This window comes from Neopelma chrysocephalum, unplaced genomic scaffold (genome assembly GCF_003984885.1).
Source record: "Neopelma chrysocephalum unplaced genomic scaffold, ASM398488v2 Primary Assembly neopelma1_73b, whole genome shotgun sequence".
Classification (NCBI taxonomy): Eukaryota; Metazoa; Chordata; class Aves; order Passeriformes; family Pipridae; genus Neopelma; species Neopelma chrysocephalum.
Window position 1 is genome coordinate 472,630 of NW_020897734.1, and position 22,151 is coordinate 494,780.

General features: G+C 39.7%; 1 protein-coding gene across 6 annotated transcripts in view; it reads left to right on the top strand.

Annotated features, from left to right (window-relative positions):
• Positions 1–22,151, top strand: part of TENM1 (teneurin transmembrane protein 1) — a 511,156-nt gene that overhangs the window by 454,602 nt on the left and 34,403 nt on the right. For all 6 annotated transcript variants that reach the window (XM_027687147.1, XM_027687148.1, XM_027687146.1 and 3 more), the window contains one exon: positions 8,588–8,742. In XM_027687147.1, coding sequence (XP_027542948.1) covers positions 8,588–8,742 — 155 coding nt within the window. The remainder of the gene's footprint in view (positions 1–8,587; positions 8,743–22,151) is intronic.

Sequence of the window (22,151 nt, forward strand, 5' to 3'; positions counted from 1 at the left end):
TGACTTTGTTTTCCTCTAAACTGTTAAGAGGTTGAATAACCTTGGAAAGTAGTAGAAACTATTTGCCTGGTACCCATAGATCTATTATTTATTAAGAAACATAAATGTCTCACATACTTAAATGCAGATTTAGAGATTCTTTTGGATCACTTATTTTGCTTCGTCTTGGAATAATTGTCAAGTCAGAAGGTGTCACATTTCTCTTGAAATAATATTCAAACAGTAAACACAAAACAATTGTTTCTAGGACACAGGAAATGTTGGCAAAAACTTCTTAGCCATGTTTAAAAATCCTTGGACACACAGACAATGTTATGTAGTATATGATCACAGAAATAAATTAATTGCTTCTAATTTCTGAAAAATCTCTGAGATTTTTATGGTGCAACAATAGCTCCCTGATAATGCAGACAGAGTAATTGCAAAGATATGATTAAATATAATCACTTGCATTACTCAATGACCAAACAAGATTAGTATTTATTTTTTAAGCTGATATAGAAATATTTTTAGCTTTTTTACATCATTTGCCTTCCTAATTTTGTCCTCAGTATTCTTTTTTTTCCCAGTAGAAATGAAAAATAAATTTCCCTCTTACTTGGTAGAAAGGTAATATCTGGAAAAAAGCTCCATTTAGTGGCTGTCTGACCTCAGTTAGTTACATCTTAAAAGTTGTACTCTGATTTTTGCTGTTGGCTGCTTGTGACTCAGAATAAGGGCTTATCTAGAGGTCTTAGTTTATCCATTTGCAAAATTGGTAAGAAATACCTACTGTGTAATACTTGTGAAACTTAATCTGTTTGGTAACATCCTCAAAAGTACGTTAAGAAATGGAAATTCAAATTCTACTTCTTATTTATTTCTCTGAATGAAAGTTCAGAGTGTTTTAACTTTTCTGAATTGTACCTATTTTTCTACTTCATTGGGCTTGCAGGGAGGTTTGAGGAGAGTCCTAGATTGTTATTTATTGATTTAAGTCTTTCATCAACTTTTATCTCTCATTATCTATTTGAGAAGACTGCCTTTACCTAGTGACCAGGAATTAAATGCCAGACAGGAAAACGTCATGAAGTCACAATAATCAATTATGATTTGATCTTTCCACAACTTTCATTTTGCAGGTAACAAACACACATAGCTTTGTTCAGTCTGTTCCCAATTCTCTGTGAAGGACTAGAGATGGGGCTTAGTGAACATTAATCTTGCACTATTGTATGTTAAGCTGACTTTGAAAGATGCTTTTAAACATGCATGGCTGATGTAGTTGAAATTTGAACTTCAATATATTATTTTTACTGCAACTTTCTTTAATTCTGTAGAGATCTCAGACTAATGAGTCATGTAATAGATGACCAAGTACTTAAGCAGAATGTGAAATGATACAAGGTGGAGATATAAAATAAGATCTGTGACAAGCTGAACACATTTATTACACAAGAAGATATTGAAAATGAAGAAGTAACTACACAAGATATTAATCATTGACTGAATTCCAATCACTTGAACTTTACCAAGTAACAGATTTTAATTTTGGGGTGGGGAATTCTGTTTGGTGGGTTTGGGGATTTTTTTAATAAAACATATTTATGGTACATCTAGTCACCAACACTATCATTTAAACAATCTGATTAGTATTTATGATAAGGCACTAGGGGATAATGTCCTGATTTTAACTAGATTAGTCATTGAATATTGGAGCAGTAGGAAGCACTAAAATGAATGGAAATACCTGGGAGTTGTTGTACTTAGGCTGCAAAGCCAGTTCTTGAATCAACACCATTAAACACTTACCTACACTGCCCTTCTGATATCAGAGGGCTTTAGATGTGTAAATGGATTTGACTTTCTAAGCTTAATTGACAGAGGCAGTGAGAGGCTGAGACAATCAAGTTACCATGTTTTTGCTGAGCTACAGTGTCTCCCAGTCAACACGATAAGAAAAGTGTCCGATTAACATCCAATTTCAATCACCTTGGATTTGTGACCAACTCAGAGCATTCACACAGGACAGCTGTGGTGGAAATGCAAACTATGTAACTGTGAAAAGAGCAAGTCCCTCCAGTGATGGCACCCTGAACATCAGAAGTGATTTTCAGCTTTTGGAAGCCTGAGGACTAAATCTAAATATTTAAACATTTAAAGCCCTGCAATGTCTGCTTTTTGACTCCTGGGTCCAGACCAGACTCTAGAAGTAGAAGACAAGTGCACGCACTGTCTGTACAAACCATGGATAGTCAATGCCTCGAGAAATTACAGACTCTGAGTACAAAGTACTTGAATGCAGTGCAGTGACCTCACTACAGATGCAGTGACCTCAAAGCAAGCACCAAGGAAATAATAAGTTGGAGAAACTTCCAAATCCCAGCATAAAAATACTTTATACATACCTGTAACAAAGAACTCTTTCATTCAGAGCCGTGGCCATGAGATAGCAACACAAATGAAAGGTTAATTAAAATATTGGTTCTGCAGTGTAGTTTTATTTATTTTGCTTGCAATTACTTTACTAAGGAAATATTACTTTAAAAAAATCGTGGGTTTGAGGATATGCTCACCCCAGTATCTCACATCCTGAAATAATCAGTCTTGTTGCTCACCATCCTCAGCAATGCTTTCTAAAGTAAAAAAATCTGTAAGAACAACTGCTCAGATTAGACCTTTAGATTTGTCAAATGGCAGTAGACTGTTTAGGACTGCTCCTGCTCAGCTGGAGGATTCCTCTTACCTTCAGTAGGATGCACACAAAATTTCTAATCTAGCCTTTTGTGTAAACAAACTCACCTTTTTCAAAGGTAATAACCAATGCTATTTTTACAGCAATCTTTACTATTCTGTAAATTTCTAAGACCTTTTCAACCCTTCCATAGAATTCAACAAGGGAAGTAAAATGGAGTGAGATGTTTCATTAGCAATACATAAAGTTAGAAGTAGACAACACAAGGTGATTTGCAGCCTCAAGTCATTGTCATATATGCATCATAGAATCAGCAAAAAAATAATCTTGTGCCATTTAATTCAGCAAAAATTATTCCTTATGTTTCTCTGTGGTAGTCTGAGCTACCTATGATTTCCAAAGTCTGGCAATCTTGTAAACTTTTTGGACAGCAAGCTTTCCTAAATTTCATCCAACCTTCCTCTGAATTCATTAGTTGTTCACTTTTCTGCTCTCCTGTGTCAGCAGTAAGCATGACCCCAGTCATCATGTCTCAGGCTGGAAGCTGAACATTTCCATTTGCTGTCAGTAGTTAAAAATGCTGTTTGCTCCAAATCTACTGTTCTGCATCTAAAGAGAACAATGCTCAAGTGCAAGTACTGTGTTCCAGCTGACAAAGAACTACTGAATATTTTGCAGCTAGTACTGAGACAGTAATGAAGTAAAGATGACAAAGATCACAAGGCAAGAGACTGCAAATCATTTGAATCATATTTTGAGTGGTGTATTATGGTAACCTATAAATAACTAATTGCATAAAATTGCTTTAGTTTCTAGATGGCAGCTTTAATTAAAAGCACCAAAGACATTTAGAAGTTTAGAAATGGATGGCATGTAATTTGCCCTTTTACCACCATAAAATGGTAATTAACCAATTTGATTCACTTCTTCCTATTAAAAGTTTTATGAGAATCACAAGTTCCTTCTAAATACAGTTGTTCTTCAGCAGAAGGTGGCATTCTCTTTTATCCATCCTCACCAGTAGTTTTAGGTGCTGTTTTACAAATTCTTCAGAAGTTTAATTAGAAGTTTTCAATATAGAATGCTCACTTGCAAGTTTTTAGCTGAGCAAAAAATGTAAAGTAGAATTTCCAGAAGTGGGCAACAAATAGTTCAGGCTGCTCTTCATTGATGTATTTGAAAAGGATTTGTTCCCAAAAAGATTCTTTTAGAATGCAGGTGTAGGATATGATGTGGGGTGGGAAAAAAGCAAAGAAAATATATTAATGTGGAATTTACTGTATTACTTTTAATCCGTATTTTAACACTATAAGCTTAGCTTCACTAATGCTGAAATGCCAAAATTTCTAGACTGAAAGTTCATATATATTTTGAATTTATACCTCTGAGAATTGCACAAAAAGCAGCCAGTTTGCTTTCTAGGTGCTATTTGCATTTATAATGGTGTACGTGTGTGCACTAAGGGAGAGCTGTCAAGGGAAATAACCCTTTAACCAAAAGAGAGCATGTAACAGAAGAGGTTATAGTCAGCCTTCCGTGTGTATCATGGGTGTACCCAGCCCATCTCCTAAGCACTATTTTTTGGAGAAGACATTTAAAGCAAAACTGTCTGCAGAGTCTTTCTAGTGATAGTGATTAGTAGCCATGTGTGACCGCCCTAGCAGTAGTTAATTTTTAATGTTAGTTAGCAGAATTCAAATAGTACTGATTAAAAGACCTCTGAGTATTATGAAATTTTTTTTAAGATGTCTGCATGTAAATCCACTGGAGATAGATCTTCATAAGAGCTACTGGTTTACATTCAGGTACACAATCTTCTTCTATGTAGGACGGTCCCAGTGACTAAACATGACTAAAAACAGTCCTTCAGGACAAGCATGTTACTCAGAAAGCAAGATTGGTACTCAGCTCTGAATCAAACAACAAGGCTAAATCCTGGCACAAATTTATTTTGTCCTTACTCAGTGTTTAATGAGGAATCTATATGCAATCTATATAGACAGGGTAAGTCTGTCATTTGTGCAATAGGTCACTTTAGTGCCCAAAGGCATCTTCAGTTGGGCATCAAGTTTAGTGCTACGGTTGCTAAAAAAAACCCAGAATCAAACTGAGAGCCCAATACGAACTACATCTCCTTCTCTGTGCAAAGAAAAAAAAAGGTACTTAAAAATTACCTTTTTTACTCACTCGTGGAGTGAGCAGTGTTCCCACTTGCACTCAGTGCAATTCACTACCCTCAGCATGTGCATGTTTCCTCCCCCAGTTCCTTGGTGATTAAAGCACAATTGCAGTGCTGTGTGTGATTTAATTCAGCGTTACACTGTACGTCAGAAAAGGATTAAAAATAAGCTCTTGGAGTACAGATTATGTGAAGCATCATGCAAGATGTGACAGAAGCATTAATGAATCCAACTCTAATGAATAAATTGGGACAGTTTAGCCAGAAATCTGTATTTTGTTTTCCACTGGATGCCTTATGTAGGGTATTTGTCAACAAAACCTGAATAAAAATTTTTCAATAGGTAAAGTCTTGTTGTTTTACTATAGAGTCATAAGCTCTGGAAGAAGTAGGTCTTTGTTGAACATCTATACACTGGTACTTGAAGAAACTGGCTTATTAGGAAATACCAGGAATTTAGTGCAAATACTGAAGACATGGCTTTGTTTATACCATCACACTGGTGTATGTGCTTCCCTTGTAGTTAATTGCTTTTCTACAATGGCTGGAGAGCAACATGGACTCTAGTAACATTAAAAGATCTTTGGTTTTCTTATACAGTCAGTGTTTGAAATCCATTCAGCCACACAGCTGAGTAGCTTTATTTCATTGCAGCATAATTTCTGATTTTTATATAATGGATGGTTTTGCAGCCAACACAGCCATCTGTTCTCAGGGAAATTGCGCAAAACAGAAGATGCACTTGCCCTAGTGAGAGATCCTGGCCTTGTGTTATCCGTGGCATGGATCTGATCCAGCTGAGAAGCACACACAGCTCCTCGCTTGCCACGCAGCACCTCCCCTCCGCAAAGGCAGGCTCAGACACAGCACATGTGCTGCCCTTTCCACCCACATCAGGTTTCTCATTTCAGCCTAAGAACCGCACTGGGAAGCAAATCAAATCCCATCTAATATCATCACTACATGATGCAATACCAGTGAGGTTGAAACATGCCCAGCACCACAGCACTCACATACAGTGGTCCTTGCTCCTCACACCCTCCCTGCCGCAGCAGCCCAGGGTGGCTTTTTCTTCTCAAGAAAGTAGGAGGAAGCTGGGACTGAAGAGACCTTTGTTTTCAACCTTCACACATCCCTAAAGAAAACACCCTAGAATTTCCTAGCAACTTTTCCATTTACTGTCAATCCCTTGATTGTAAACTTCAGGTTTACAGCATAAAGCTGCTCAGGGCAGGATGGAGCCCAGGCAGGAATGGGAACCTCTGAGCATCCCAACAGGAGCAGCAGGAGGTGCCCTTGGCTCCAGCACTGTGTGCACAGTTCCAGCTAATTCCAGCCTTTTGTGTGCACAGTTCTCTTCATTGCAACATCTCTTTAGCATGAACTAGGTAAAAACAGAGGTACAAAGGACCATCCCTTCCTGAAACTGGAACACACAGGTCATCCCCCGGACACCAGAACAAACCCCTTTGCTGCTCAGACACACTCTTTACCTCAGTTCACCTTCAAACCTTCAGCCTTTTAGGTTTGGATTTCTCAGAAGCAGATGACAGCCGGGAGCTTGTCAGTTGTTCTGGAGTTCCAAAAGCACCGTTACTTTTTAATTAAAGACTGAAGATCCTCTGAGGGAGCCAGAACCAAGGAGTCACGATCTATGAGCTCGCAGGCTGGCAGGGAGTCAGGCCCTAAGATTGTCAGCTCTTCCTTTGGCCTTTTTATAACCTCCCAGATTTCCCCAGCTAACCCATGCAGCCCCCACCAGGTGGTTTCAGTTCCCCAAGTGACATATGTCCTGGAGAACCAGACAGTTCAGTTATCAGCTATCTTGCATAATGAAGAGATGTAGCCTAGCCCTGTACCTTGGGCACTTCAGCAGTCCATGGGCACCTTTTGTCCTGGATGGATGAGGTGTCAGGATGGTAAATACCCCTCTTCTAGTGACAGTTCACAGCCAGATGGATACATTGAGCTGACAATTAAAAGAATTAATTTCTACTCTCAACACTGTGCTGATAGATAGTAGGGAGCAGGGAGTGCTAGACACTAAAGTTAACTGCTGCAGCTTTTGGATTTTTTATGTGATGATACCCTTAGAACTTTGTGATCATACCCTCAGACCTTTGCAAGGTGCCTGAACATCACCTGTGGTGAAGAGGCACCTCAGAACCAGTCATGGGCAGTTTGTCTCAGGAGCCTGCCCCGGGGTGTTAACACTGTAAGAGAAGGTGTATTACACTCAGCTGTGTATGCAACTCAAACTTATCCCCAGGCATTTCCAGCTGCCAGGTAAAGATTTATTTAAGGGCCTGGGGACACTGTCCCCTGCTTTTCCCAGCCCCATGGGAGATGCATGTTCTGCATCAGGGCTTCCTGGTCCTGTCCCTGCCCCCCAGACTGCTTAATCTTCCATTTCCCCAGCAACAACTGCTCCTATATATTAAAAAAATATTAAATTAAGTATAAGAAAATGGGGTTGATAGGTATAGAAATTCAGTTTGGGGTTTTTTTCTTTTTTAATGGCATGTGGAATTGCTGTGTGAGATCCTAAACTGGCCTGCAGACAAGTGTTTTGTAAACTCAGAGTACATGCAGCCTTCAGTTGTCCTAAATGCAGGGGACAGAAATCAAGAACCATATAAGCCACTGTCCAAACCATCTGTTCAAGTCCTCTGCTTTTCATTTCTGTGTAGCAGAACATAAATTCATTATTAAAATAGCTTGGCTGTGCACAGCAGCTGCTATAATTGCAAAGTTATGCAACTTTAAATGGGAAATTATGAAGTAGTTTAAAGCAAGAAATTGAGCGGTTTTGGTAGAAAGGATTTCACAAACCTAACATGAATAGAATTGGTCTTCTAGTTATATTTTCAATATTTGAGGGAAGAAAGATCTTACCTACAGTTCAAATTGAATGCAGGAAGAACTGCAGGGGAGCTCTTAGGCAGAGACAGAACAAGGCTGTTTCCCCACTGAAATACAGAGGACCATGACCTTCCCATGCACAGCCCCCACATTTGTTTCAGGTCCAGCCCTCCTGTGCAGTGCAGCAGTGCAAGAGCTATTGCAGAGACAGGAGTGGGAGAACTGCCCCAGCTCCTGCTGATGGCCACAGTTGTCATGAGCCTGGTTCCAGTACGTGACCATTGTCTTGGGCAGCACTGCACTGCAATACATTCTGCAGCACAGGGGTTCCTTCTGCCTGCTGAGGAGAACCTGGTTTGCAGCATTTGTATGTATAGCCCATAGCAGGACAGAAGTCTCTTTTGCTTTCTGTGGGTGCTTCTAACTTGCTGAGATACTCTGATCATTCAGACAGTGCAGTAATTAAAAATATTGGCTCTGCATGCCAATTAAGAAAGTGAAATGAAAATGAAGAAAAATGAACTGTAAAATAAGTTTTTAGAAAAGCTAGTCTTACCCACTTTATGACAGATGTGGAGTTATTGAACAGCCTCATTGTATGTATGTGTAATTACATTACAAGCAAAGCTGAGGGGTTTTTTTTGTTTCATCCTCATATCTTCCCCTTTAAGTCAAAACCAACCTGATATATGGTTATGATCTTTCCATACACAGTTTGTATAAGCTTCTAATAGTAATGGAAGGGTGGGGGGAAGTCATACTCTTTGAATCAGATTTTCAGTCTAAGAGGGGAGGAAACATTTTAAGCTCATACTTTTTAATCAAGATAATGCTAGTACTAACACTATTTTTTACCCTTCCCCTTCTTCCAGGTATCACTGTAGATAAGCACGGATTTATTTACTTTGTTGATGGTACTATGATTCGGAAAATTGATGAGAATGGTGTGATCACAACAATAATAGGTTCGAACGGCCTCACATCAACCCAGCCATTGAGCTGTGACTCTGGAATGGACATCACTCAGGTAGGCACCTGGTTTTCATGTGTTGTCACTTTTATACACATTGAAGAGACAGGTAACTTATTTTCTTGTACCAGGATTGTGTATCAAATATGTTGGATGGGTCAGACAATTCTGAACTGCACAGTATGGAGTAGATGTTCCATTCACGTGATTATTTTAAGGTGTATCATATAAATGCAAAACTGCACTTGATTTTTTTCCCAGGAGATATCATGTAAGTACTTAGACAGGCTTATATAAAGAGTACAAACTGCATTAGAAAATTGCTTGCTACTCTGAGATAGGCCTTCTAAGAAGTTAATCAGAAATGTAAGTGCATTCACAAAGTCCAACATTCACACTGATCTGCTTGAACTAGTAAAAAGAAAAAAATACATTTTGTGTTTACATCTAAGTCTATTCTAAGTCATAAAGGAGCATTACAGTAAGTGGTTACACCACTGCAGTATTGTGGTGAAGCTACTGCATGTCAATACATTTCTCAAAATGCTTTTCAGTTCTTATGTCAAGAGCATGGTAAAAGAAATAGGACTAAAAGACACTTATCACATCTCTTGTTTATGCTAAAAAAGAAATACGGATAATTGTGAAGAAAAATAAATAGTACTCTTAACTAGTCAGTAAGCCAGGCTTATAGACAGCACAAGGAAGGGCTTGGCCTTTGCCAAGAAATATTTGAATTAATCAGCTTTTTCAAGCTGTACTTGAAAAAAATCTTTAGGCATTCAAGTGACATACTGAAATATTATGGACTATGTAAGCTAATAACCAGGATCGGGTTAATTTTGCATTTCATTTTCTCCCTGCCCTTTCCTCCGTCCTTCACAACTGGAAAATCACGGTTAAAATACAATACATAACAATGGTAAGAGCTTGTTGCTCGTTTCTAAGTGGGTGACCGTGGCCTTGCATTCACATACATGAAGAATGTGGGGTCAAATTTCACAGGATGAAATAATGGGGTCTAATGCTGCTGTCACAAAAGCACTTGGGGATTTTATTACTAGAGTCAAAACAGAAAAATGTCTGTGTTCCATTTCACATGTCACTGCACCCTACGTGTTTGCAAATGTGGGGAGGGGAACCTCAGCCTCCCTGTTCCCAGATCTGGGAGAGACAGGCCTTTGTATTGTCTCGAGTCCAGTAGGTGCATCATTATTCCATGTAAAGCAGAACAGGGTCAACTGGCTTAGTTGTGTTAAACCCAAGCGTAAACTAGCCTGGTAATTGCCTTAAGACCATACAGCTTCTAGGCACCTTGGCTTCTGCTCTGGCAGCTCTCCTTGCAGGCCAGCCAGTCCTGCAGGGGATGAGCAAGACCCTACAGCCAGCAGGGCTCCCGCTGCACTGCCACACACCAGCTGGCAGGAGCGAGGCTTCATGGAACTCCAAGCTGCCTGAAGCACATTTCCTTGCTTCTTGGATACATATAACAACTGCCTGGGGCACCCAGAACCAGATTAGATACCTCTGACGTGCGGGGAAGGGCGCCAGGTGCAGCGTCTGATCCCTGCCTTCTCCTTCTGATTCGCAGTCTCGGACTGTACAAATAGTCACTTTATTGGCCACGTAGTCTGTGCTGTGTATTCGTGTTCAATTTTTGCTGATTTTGCTCAGTTAAAAAACCTCTCACTAAATCTGAAATGGTGAGTTTTGATATTTTTCATTTCCTTTTGAAAAATGCAAATACCCCGTAGCAAATGAGTTTCAGCAGGGGGTCTGGCAACTACAAAAATAAAAGTATTTATTTTTTTAATTAAAACTAAATTTAAAAGGTAAACGTTTTGGCCTGAAATCAAATATGCTAAATTTTAAGTGGATTTAAATAGCTCTAAAAGCCTATTTCTTGGTAGGTTGGCCACTTGACAGAAACAGGTTTAGTTTACCTCACTCAACAATATAGTTCCAATGCCATGGAGGATGGTCTTCTGCATAGATAAGAAAAAGCATGTTATAGAGCCAATTATTCTTCATATTGCTCTTGGGACATCAGCACTCAGCTGGGGAAGGGCCTTCTTTTCATAGAAGCAGAAATAAACATTTATTTTCCATGAGCACTCCAGGTGTTTCCATACTGTAGCACCTACAGGAAAATATTGCTGCACATTTCTTAAAATTTTGCAATTGTTTCAGCATTCTGGGAAATCAAGATTTCCCAATATCTCAATATAGATTGAGATAATCTTCAGTCTAATTGTCAATGTGTACAGTAAATATTCTAAAAAACATTATAAATTATGGCATATAAATACATCCCTAAAAAGTGGACAGTCTCATTTTCTAAGGATAGTGATAATGTATAATTTTTGTGTAATTACTCACTGGTAAGTGAAGTCATATTAGGAACAATCTGCAACATAGAGCTTTTGGAAATATTTCTTGTTTAGAGGATTTGTTTTGTGAGGGTTTAAGTAAACCTATTCATTGAAATTTTTCACAAAATCCATACCTTTGAGGTTCTTCACATACACAGTAAATCATAGACATGAAATAAATGCCAAGAATGCACATTCTGAAAAGTAACTGTATCATATTTGCCCAATCATCTTCTTCCATAATTGTTGCTGATAACCAGAAACCCTATGAAATAATCACATCCCCTTGAAGTCAAGCATGTTAATCTGGAATTATATCAATGAAAATAAGGGAATGATATTTTCACTTAGTCAGAAACAATTGTATATCCTTGCAAGACTACTGAGTTCATTCCAGAATGGCATAAACATAAATGAAAAATGAATTTGGCCCATCTCCACCTAAATTACTTTTTGGCTAAGTTACAAATGACATTTAAATCAAGAGAATGTGGGTTGCTCACAAATTGTGTGTTTATAGGGACTTATGAAATAGGTTAATAAAATCATTTCTCAAAGCTAAATTTGTTCTGACAACAAAATCAACAACTTGCCCAAAATCAGTATTTCTGAATTTACTAAAGTACAAAGACATACTCTTGGAGTAAACACATAGAGTCCATTGCAACACCACCAAAAATGACAAGCTTTCACTTAAAGGCATTCACTTTAATAAATGAGTTGATTATGAAAGGGGTTTAATCATTTATTCCAATATCAGTTTTCATGGTATTACTTCTTATTAATCATTCTGTGTTTGTTATTCACCACCTTCTCCTTCTTAAGCATAATATTCTGAATTCATAACCAGGGGAGGGAAGGATAGCTGGGGCTGAAAAGATTATATGTTGTGGCAAATAACCCACCAAGCTCTGATTAATTACTTTGATCTCATACTTCACTGGGGGGATGTTAATCTGAATTTAGAAGGAAAAGGGCATTCAGTTGAGGTGTTTATATGGTATGCCAGCATTCTCAGTACTGTTTTGGCATGTATAAAACTTGGATGACTTTTCCTCTCAGCACAGATCATTTTGATTACTTGATAAGGAGCAAATCTAAAGAAAGTGGCTCTTCAGAGCTATGTTAATGAATATCTACGTGTATGTACTCAACACTCACCATTGGCACCTAGATCTTAGCAGACACCTACATTAAAATTAGTTATTTCAGTATCTCATTCTGATAGAGCTGATCATATTTTTTGAAAATGCTGCCTCTGAACCCCTGAATACTAGAACATAGACAAAAGCTAAACTGTAAAGCCAAAACATTTCTCAGGAATATCAAAAGGTGATGTTGGTCTTCAGTTTTTCTGTGATTTTTTTTCACCACACTAATCTGCACCACCCAGAATGCCAGACTTTTCAGATGAATGCCCCAGCTGCTCCATCCTTGTATTCCTCTAGGTCTGGCTCCTGTTCTTCATGTGTTCTTTGGAAGATTTTTTGCTGTAGGTTAATTAATAATAAACCCATTTTGAACCTTATACTTTTGCATCTGAGCTGAAGGCCCCATGGACTGAGCTAACTGTTCTCCCAGTGGTACAGAGTACTGAGGATCTCCTTCTGTCAGACTGAAGCCCAAATGGAGAGAACAGAGTTACTGCCTACATCTCCTACCTTCCCATACCCTTGCGGTAAGAAGACTGTTGTAGGTACTCTAAACCAGCTTTGAGCTAAAATGCTCCCGCTGCCTTTTTGGACTGCTGGGCTGCCAACTCCTCTCCAAACCTGCCCTAGCACTGGGCTGGCTGCAGCAGGACCTGTGATAGGGGCTCCTGGCCACGAATCACAACAGGAGTGTGAAGGGAAGGGACTGGGATGGAGAGAGAAAGACAAAGAGATGGGTTCATCGTTCTGTTTCACTGCCTGATGGCTTTGGGCTGGATGCTGGTCTAGATTAGAGGCCTCTCTAGGTTGCTTTTTTCCTCACATGTGCACACTCTGTGAGTGTTTGCACGTCCCTGGGGTATACAGATATTTTTTACCCTGGTTATTGATAGCACATGAGAGCACGTTGTGTTGGTATGTCTGTCTGTTTGTCAGTGTTCTTTTCCTCATAATAAATCAAAATCATCAAAAGCTTGGGCCAATTGCAAACAAATTTGAAATTGAAACACCAGCCTCCAGAACAATTAAATTCCTACACGTTCCATAAAAAATATTAATCCAGTTGGAGGACAGAGACCTAAAGTGCCCTTTCAAAAGGAAATATTACAGCATAAGCTTTCTTTTATTAAACTCCAGAGATTCCACTCAGGATGTAATAAATGCCCCATTCACAGGAAAAGCTTCATTTCATGTTGGATCTTATTAAACTCCCAAGTCAGTCAGCCATGCAGTGGAAGTCCTTAGGAAACCAGACTTCATCAGATCCAGTGTTCTTGGAAGTTATATTGACGTTGTGGGAGGTTTTGTGTGAAAGTAAAAACACTACAGCTCATCTTGAGTGATAAGCTTTGCTGTTCTGCCTCCACTGCTATGGTGAAAGCTGAAGAGAGAATTAGAAGATATTTCTACCATCTTGCAATTTCATCCTGTGTCTTTCCTCCCATGAGAAATATGTGGGCTGAATTTCCACCACTCTGAACCATAAGTCATTTATATCTGTGCGAGTGGTTGCACTTTGTGTTTGGGAGCTGTTTAAACCAATCTCGAGCGCAGTCACTGCAAATACAGAGACCAAACATTTGCAAGTCAACATAAAATGAATCCCAAGAGCTTTTTCTTTGCCTGTAACCATGGCCATGTTCTCAAGCTTATGTCAGTCCCACTAGGCATGAGTCTGTGCCAAAGCAATAGCTCCGACCTGATTGATGATGTTAATAACTGTCACTGCTGTGTTCCAAAATGAAAGGTCTGGTTTGAAGACTTTTTCTTGACATTTGCACTTCATCAGCCTTTGTTCAGCAATTCTCCACGTGAGGGAACCATCTATATTGTGTTGCTTCACATAAACTTCAGTGACATTGCAAAATGTTTTGCTCCCTTATAAAAATGTGACAGTGTTACTTACGTAGGCAATTTGCTTGCACAGGTCAAATTAAAAGGCAGATTTCCAGAACAGGGTGTAAAGGCGACCCGAGCGTGGCAAGAATGCTGTGTCCTGGACAACCTGCTTTGAATGATGGAGAAGAGGGGAGAGGGCAATAAGTAATGCTGTTGATGACCTACTTGAAATAGTGAAGTGAGAGACAGACTGCTGGAAAGCAGGAGTAGAGATGAGCAGAACTGCTTGAAAATGTAGTATATATCTCAAAAATGCAAACGCTGACATTGCTTCCGCAGTCACAAGTGCTGCAGGCACTCCCCACCAGCATCTGCACAGGCACAATATGCTCCAGTGGCATTGTGGAAGCCCTTTGAGCAGAACAAAAAGCTCCCAGGACATGGTGACCTCACTTGAAAGCAGCAATGAGGGTCTGCTCATCAGAGCAAGAACAGCCTGAACAGAACTTTCACTGGGTACATTTGGAAGAAGGAAAAGAAATGTGAAAGACAAAAATATGATCTGATGACCAGGTGAGAACAGGAGAAGTGAGCTGCCAGCACAAAAACCAAATTGATTCTAGGCTGAAATACTTTTAAGCCAGGTTGAGAATAGAATATTGCAGAGCAACTGCAGGATTACATGAAGCTGATTATTTAATTAGCATTGCAGGTCAGAAGACGCACTGTCCCTTTAGATGTTTCTCTACATACTCGGCTGTATAAACTGCATTCTTGTAAAAGCAGAAAGCACAAAAGACATTTATTTAACAGTAGATGTGTAATATTTTAATTGCGTTAGAGCTACCATCAAAAAGGAGCAACTTTGTTTTCACTGTAGCAAGGTATTGAAAAGCTGCTCCTGCTCTTCCTTTCCCTTTAATCCTCTACCTGTGTGTGTCTTTTAATATGCGCTTCTAATTATGTGTAATTAATTCAGCATAAATATTCCAAATCACTGAACTGTGTTTTTCAGTGCTTTGCAGAATCACGTTTAAATGTATTTGTGAAATTGCTGAACAAAAAGCACACAAAGCAGAAATGACAGTTTATAGACCTTTTTATTTTTATTTGTGGTCTTCCTTTACAGAAGATTTTCAGAGCTTTTTTCTTTTTGGAAGAGAACTTTATTAGTTTTTTCTGGGTTTTGCTGCATGAAGGAGCTCACAAAAGCTGTTATTTTTTTCCAGTATAAAGTCATCTTGTTCTCTGGTTCCTTTTACTCTACTGCTTAATTTCATGTTCTTTCTTCTCTAGCTTTGCTAGAGTACCAGAGAAGCTAACTAGAGTGAAAGTCATGGCCCCAGCAAAGTCAGCAACTGTTTTGCCACTGACTTCAGTGGAACCAGGACTTCTCCAAGCTTAATTGAAAGGGTAGTGAGAGGCGAGTGTGTAGCAAGGAGCAACTGTATCCCATGGGAAAGTATGTACTTCTAAAAAATAAGCCAGAACAGGTCTTTACTGAGGCATTTTCAAACCTTTTCAAAAATGAATCCTCCCTCCAATTAATTAAGTGTTACTCTTTGGAAACCATAAGTCTATACAAAATAATTCCAGCCATAATGGCCTATGCAGGAACAAAGAGTCACTAGCATCCAAAACCAAGCTAAAAGCCTTTTTAAAAAAGGATCTTCGGGTATAAGGTAAAATAATCTTTTCCCAGGGGTAGAGGAGCAGCTAAATAGCCTCTTTTCAACAGGAGCTGAGAGAAAAGAGGCTCATAGGATTAGGACCTCGGTGGAAAAAAGTCTATGAGAGCTCATGAATCAAACTTGTAGGTGTATAATGTGATTTTTAGAATATCAAACAGAAAGCAAGGTGGTTTCAGTAAAGCTAATTTATATTCCAATCAAATTATTCTATCACTGAATTTGAAATATTAGTCATAGACATGAGATAGTATGCAATGAAGTCTCACTGCAATTTCTTCCTTAAAGCCCAAGTGCTCTTTTTGTATTGGGCACCTGCAAAACAGCAATTTATTTCAATTATCTGCCATAAATAATGCATTACTAGTGAGTAAAAGACTGTGTACATTTTAATCAACTCTTCCAGCGATTGCATCTTTTTGTTTGATTGTTGAGGCAGTGTTAGACACTTGATGGGGAAGTGAAGGAGACCTGACAGACCTCTGCTCATGACTTTTCTCTTGCTACACAGAGCCAGATTTAAATTCTTTTTTCAAACATTTGTTTCTAATGAGAAATCTCAAGAAGGAAGAAACTTCTGTAAAAAGTGGGTGGCTGGCAAGAAGGTAGCAGCTCAGCTACTTGGAGCTGCTCTCCAGGTGCTCTCAGGCACATCCTCCTCACTAAAAGAAACTTCACACTCACCAAATGCTGCCTGCACACACACAAAGCCCCTGCACATGTCCACCCACCAATTCCAACTCATCCAAGCTGCCTTGCCACCCCCAGACTTCCTCCAACTCACCCACCAACCATGCATGGCCAAGGCCCAGCACACTGCCCAGCTCCTCAAACTCGTGAGCCTCTCTCAGCTCCATGGGGAATGGGTTCCCAGATGAGAAGCCTGCCTTATTTTGGGCTCTCCTGTCAGTCTTTCACAAGCAACCAACTTGTCTCAATTCTCCACTTTTTATTCCTTATGTGCAAGTGGCCTTTGATTATCTCTCTCATTTAAATATGGTTTCAGTACGATGGAGTCGAGTGGATCAGTTATTTTTGGTAGAGGCTGCGTCTACTGTGCTGAATTGCACTGCTGAAAATGTTCAGCACAGCTTTGCCAGACTGGTGGGAATCTGCAATGGGTCGAGATATATTGGTTATATATCTGATTTTTCATCTCTTGAGGAGACATAGTGGACAAAATGTAAGCATGAAGAATATATTAATGCATAATCTATACCAATATATGCAAATGTAACTATGTTTGTATATGTATAGTTGTGTGTGATTTCTCCATATACTGCAGAGCTACCATAAGTAATCAGATAGTGAAAGCTGGTCCCTGGCATCCTGAAGTCCAAGCCCCAGGTTTGCTGAGCAGGGAATGTGGGTGTTGACAGGAGCATGCAGAGGAAAGCCAAGCAGGCAGTGCCCCTCCTTTTGTTCTAATCCAGTTGTTCATCCACATCCACTAACAAGGTCTGCCTGTGATTTAAGAAACAGCTATTTTCTGTTCTTTCTGGAGGCAATTCCTACATTAGCCATGTTTTTTAAAATCATCAGGGCTGGTACTGTGTGCATGTTGCTCTCCTCTCACCAAGCAGCTCTTCTCAGATTTATGGGGTGAAGGACCTCCCACAGATGTAACAGGGTTTTTGTGTTATGAAGTGAATAATAATAATTGAGCTCTATGTGGAGCTGTCTTTACTGCCTCTGTTCCAAGCCTTTCAGATTGTGTTCTGGTTTGGCCATTTAGAAATCTTGCACAGCATTTCTTTCTTAGGGAGTGAAGGAGGGGAGCAACAACCACATGGGTTGTCACAAGTCTGGAGTTTGAGTACAAGGCAGGTTTGAGGCCTGCAGGCACCAGAGATGGTGGTGTCCGTTCTACAGAGATGTCACTCACTGGTGGGATAGAAATTGTTGCACTGACTGGGTCAAAGGAAGATTGCCCTACATCTTAGAGGAGTGAGAGCTGGTCTTTGGACTACTGGTGTCTCTTCACAACAGCACAGATCAGGAAAAAGCTTACAGAAATAGAGGCATAGAACCAGTGTAAGTGAAAAAAACAATATAGGCATTTAATTCTATCATCAGGACATTGTAATTTTACGTAGCTGCAACTTGGTGCATTTGCAAGCTTTAGAAGAAAGTGTGGGTAAGGTTGCACAACTGAAAGCATTGCACCTCAATAACTGGTGGAAGCAGGGTCAAAAGAGCCAGCACAGCCATACTTCAGGCCTGCAAACTGGTCCAGTTGCTCAGAGGAACCTGAGAGTAGGCAGATCTTGTCAAAACAACACCATAGTAACAGCTTACAAAGGGCAGGACTTAGGAGCGTATCAGCATGAGGAAACTCTGTATGGTGTTGTTCCCTTGCTGTCCGGGTATTTCCTGAGTCTCAGAGCTGGTTGTAAACAGAGACTGAAAAGTTTTTAGTACCAAGAGGGGTTGCTGTGGAGCTATTAGTTTTATCTCCATTATTATTATTATTAGGACCAGGTTTGCCCTGAGTTGTCCTTACAAACTGCTGAAGTTAAACCAATGTAAGCTGTGACAACCACAGAAAGTACCATGGCAGGAACTGCAGCGTGGGCAGTGACAGCTAAGATTGCCTGATTTCCCCTCTCCATGATACCATGTTTGCTGCAGCATCTTTTCTATCCTTTTTTTTGTGCCAAGGAAAAAAATAATGAAAACACTGTGTCAGTGGAGGAAAAAAAATTGCAAATGTCAAGACAGAAATGGGTTGTGCCCATTTGTAGCGTGCCACACAGAGAGTATGCTTAGAGCTGTGCATTATGGAGTTTAGGCCACAGAGAGCTGCAAACAGAATGATAGAGAGCACCATTTTATGCAGTATGTTACTCTGACAATAACACATTTACAAACAAATTAGTTAAAAATGTCTGAAGGACATTCAGCTCTTACAAACTGGGCCTCATCTCCTGCTGATAGCTTCCTTTGGGATGAGTGTGGCATGCAAAATGATACACTGCCTTGGAGAATAAATTTATGAAGTTTAGCAATGTAGGTCACATTGCAGGAAAATCATAAATGTCTGAACATCACTCAATAGCCATTCAATCAACTGCTTAAAGCAAAATAGGAAACTGAACAGCATGCAGTTGTCTCTGGTGAGAACCAGGGAAAGTCATGATATGATGTAAAACCCTTTAGGTCCTCCATCCATATGTATTTCTTTTTTCTTCTATTTTTCTCGCCAGTTCAGAGTTATAATCCAGTGTCTGTATCAATAGCGACAACAAAACCAATGTGATTTTTGCTATTGCTACCATAAGTCTGTTGAGTGGCTCATGAAAGGTGTGCCAAAAATTTGGGGAATCAGAAGAGGTCAAATGGTTGAAACTTGTGTAAGTAGTCTACTCCTAAGGAACTAATTTCATTGTGAAATTATTTTTGTATGCTCCCAGCCAGCCAGAAGGATTTATATTATTTCCTTCAGTCTCTTTGTCTGTGGGTTGAAGGAATGAAGAAAAGAAGATATTTTAAAAGGACATTTCTAGACCTAGTGCTCTCTAGAAATTCCTGTTGCTTTTTAGGTGTAGAAATTCCTAAGAGCCTGTGATCCAGATATTTAGTACTTTGCTAGAGATGTCAAGGCATCTAGCACTTTTGTATGTATGGGGCCTTTCTAGATATACAGCTTTTGGGGCAGGGGGATCCATAGCTTCTGGAGCACAGCTAGAGAATCACTAGATTTTTCTCCTGGGGTGGCTTGGAAGCCTTGTTGAGCTTCTTCTCAGAGCCTACCTGGCACTTCTGTGGAGCCATTTGGATTCTAGGCCTGGAACCTTTCTATGCCTTTCAGCTACTGAAAATCAAATACTATTTGTTGATCTCATTAGGAACCTGTTAAAAAACTAATTTCAGATGCTCTTTTACAGTCTTTTTTCTAGAGCCTGTTTGAAAGGCAGGAAAATGCCTCTCCTTTTACGTCCAAGTTTATCCATCCCAGGCTTGAGATACATTTTTGAGTTGAGTGGTATGTCTTGAATTTTGCTTGAAAAAACATTAGTCCTAAACATTATCCTTGTAAGCTTTTCTGGCACAGTCTGACAATGCATATTCAAATATGCATCACAGCAGTAACCAAAGCCCTGAGCTGACAGAAATTTAAAGCAGAGTGCCTGCTTACAGTCTCAGACTAGAATCAAACACTCTCCAGTGCAAAGTCTTCTGAGTATCTAATCAATGTAAATGCTCACACAGAAGGATTGCTGAACGGAATGCAGTTGTCTTGTTTGTTCTGCAAAATGCAAGGTGCCTAATTTTTTCTGTTAGCTATTTGAAGTCTTACAGCAGTACGTGTTTGCTTTCAATGCAGCATCAGAGGTAGTTCGACTGCATTCATTTTGCTCAGTGGAAATACCTTTTGTGTAAATACTTGTGAAAGATTAGTTGCAGAAAAACACGTCATGATAATAATTGATCTTGGAGCTAATTTCTGTAAGAGTAAGGACTCATTACTTCTGTTACTTTTTCTGCCTACCATATATATATATATATATAAGAAAAAATATTTCTATTTGAAAGATGATCATGAAACTTTGCTGTAGTGGTTTTGCTTTAACTCTCTGCTACAGTTTAGTAAAGAATTAGTTCACTCTTAAAATGGATTTTAAAATGCTATTACTATTGAATTGTGTAGTGTTGTAGGAATTTGCCATAGAAGATGGCCTGCCATAAACATGAATTGCAGAATAGCCTTTTTTCCCATCCTTCTTTCTTTCCCTTGCAGAAGTTGTATTTGTGAATTTAATGGTGTAACTCTTAAGGGAAAGCTTAAAGCACAAAAGTGAATTTGTATTTTCTTGTGAAAGCTGTGGAGGTGGCATTTTTTCTGATCCTTGTGGGAATGTGTTCTACAGCCCTGATCCAGCTGAGGAGCAGTGGTGGCTCCTGCACTCCTGGCTAGAAACCTCCTGGCAGCGGCTCCTTGTCCTTCGCTTCCCCCATCCCACTTTCTGCTGAGCCCTGGGGTTAAAGGAGCTCTGCCCTAAGGAGCAGAGCTGTTGTCAGAGCTCATGATCCTGCAGAGATAGGAGATTTCCTGGGCACAAATCTATAGGAAGTTTTCATTTCAAGAATTCAATTTAAATTTTCATTTTGAGTTTGACTCAGGATTCAGGGCAGTGTCAGAGTATTTGGGTGATATTTTTACAGTAGCAGGCATTGCTGAAAGACAGGGCTTTTGCCTTTTTCAATTTTAGAAATTTTTTTCATTTTATCTATCCTTTCTTCCTCTCATTTTTCAGGCCAGATGCTCTTATGAATATCAGTAGTTATTGGAAACAAAAGCCACTGTAATGTGCTAGCTCCAGCCCCTCACTGTTCTCAAACAGCCTGAATTACTGTCTCCAAGCTTTTCAAGATATACCTTTCACCTTGTCTTAATTGGCAGCACACTGGCTTTCTGTATCCAGAACTTTTGAGCCCAAAATGGAAAGATGAAGCCAAAGCTTAAGATTTATGCAATGTTACTTTTGTGCCATCTTGTCTGACGAGCTCCAGGACCTGGAAATGCAAGTTAGAAAGGGAGACAGAATGGAGCCAGTCCTGTTAGCTAGATTTCCACCTGATCCCACTCCCTCCTTTTGGCCATGCAAATTACCTGCAGCAGTATGTTTGGAGGACATCTATTCCCACTCCAGCACTGGAGACGTGTTTGGGTTAGAATCAAATTCATGGACTATTTTGAGAGATTTTAATTGAAGAGTCTAGGATTCCTCCTCTCAGAGGTACCAGTCTGCTCAAAATACTTTGGAAATTCCTTCTGGGCATTTAACAAAGTGTTTCTTTCATAGCCTGTGTAAACCATGGGTACCATGTTTAAACAGACTTAAAGGGCTTAGCAATCTAAGTCCCATTGATTTTCATAGTCAATGTGCTTATGTGATGCTGGATAATATTCCCTCTATTGTTAAATAAAGACAGTGTGAAAACTGTCCCCATAGAAATCAACTTTTCCTATCGACTTAGTAGACCCCAGATACAGTCATTGAAGTTGTGAAGCAGAAAAAAAATTATAAAAAAGAAATTATGAAACAAGGAGAGCTGTGAAGTGAGAGCACAGTGAATCTTGTGGTGCATGAGGCGAAGACAAGCAGTGAAAACTGTTCAAGTGGTGCCTTGTCTTTGCCTTGCTGCAGTGGGTCCCTCATCTGCTGGAAATAATTGATGGCTAAGGCAGGTTGGCGGGGATACTACCTGAGCCATGATCCTGGAGAACTGGTGGCCTCAGACCTCTGAACTGCATCTGTAAACCTGCCACAGCTGCTTTCCCAGGCCAGGGTAGAAAACAGCAGTCATTAGGCTGCAAAACTCATTTTATTTGGGTTTTTCGCTGGGGACCAATGAATGCAGAGAGCAACATTTGTGAAGTTTAGGGCAGGGAGTGCTACAGCTGAACTGCA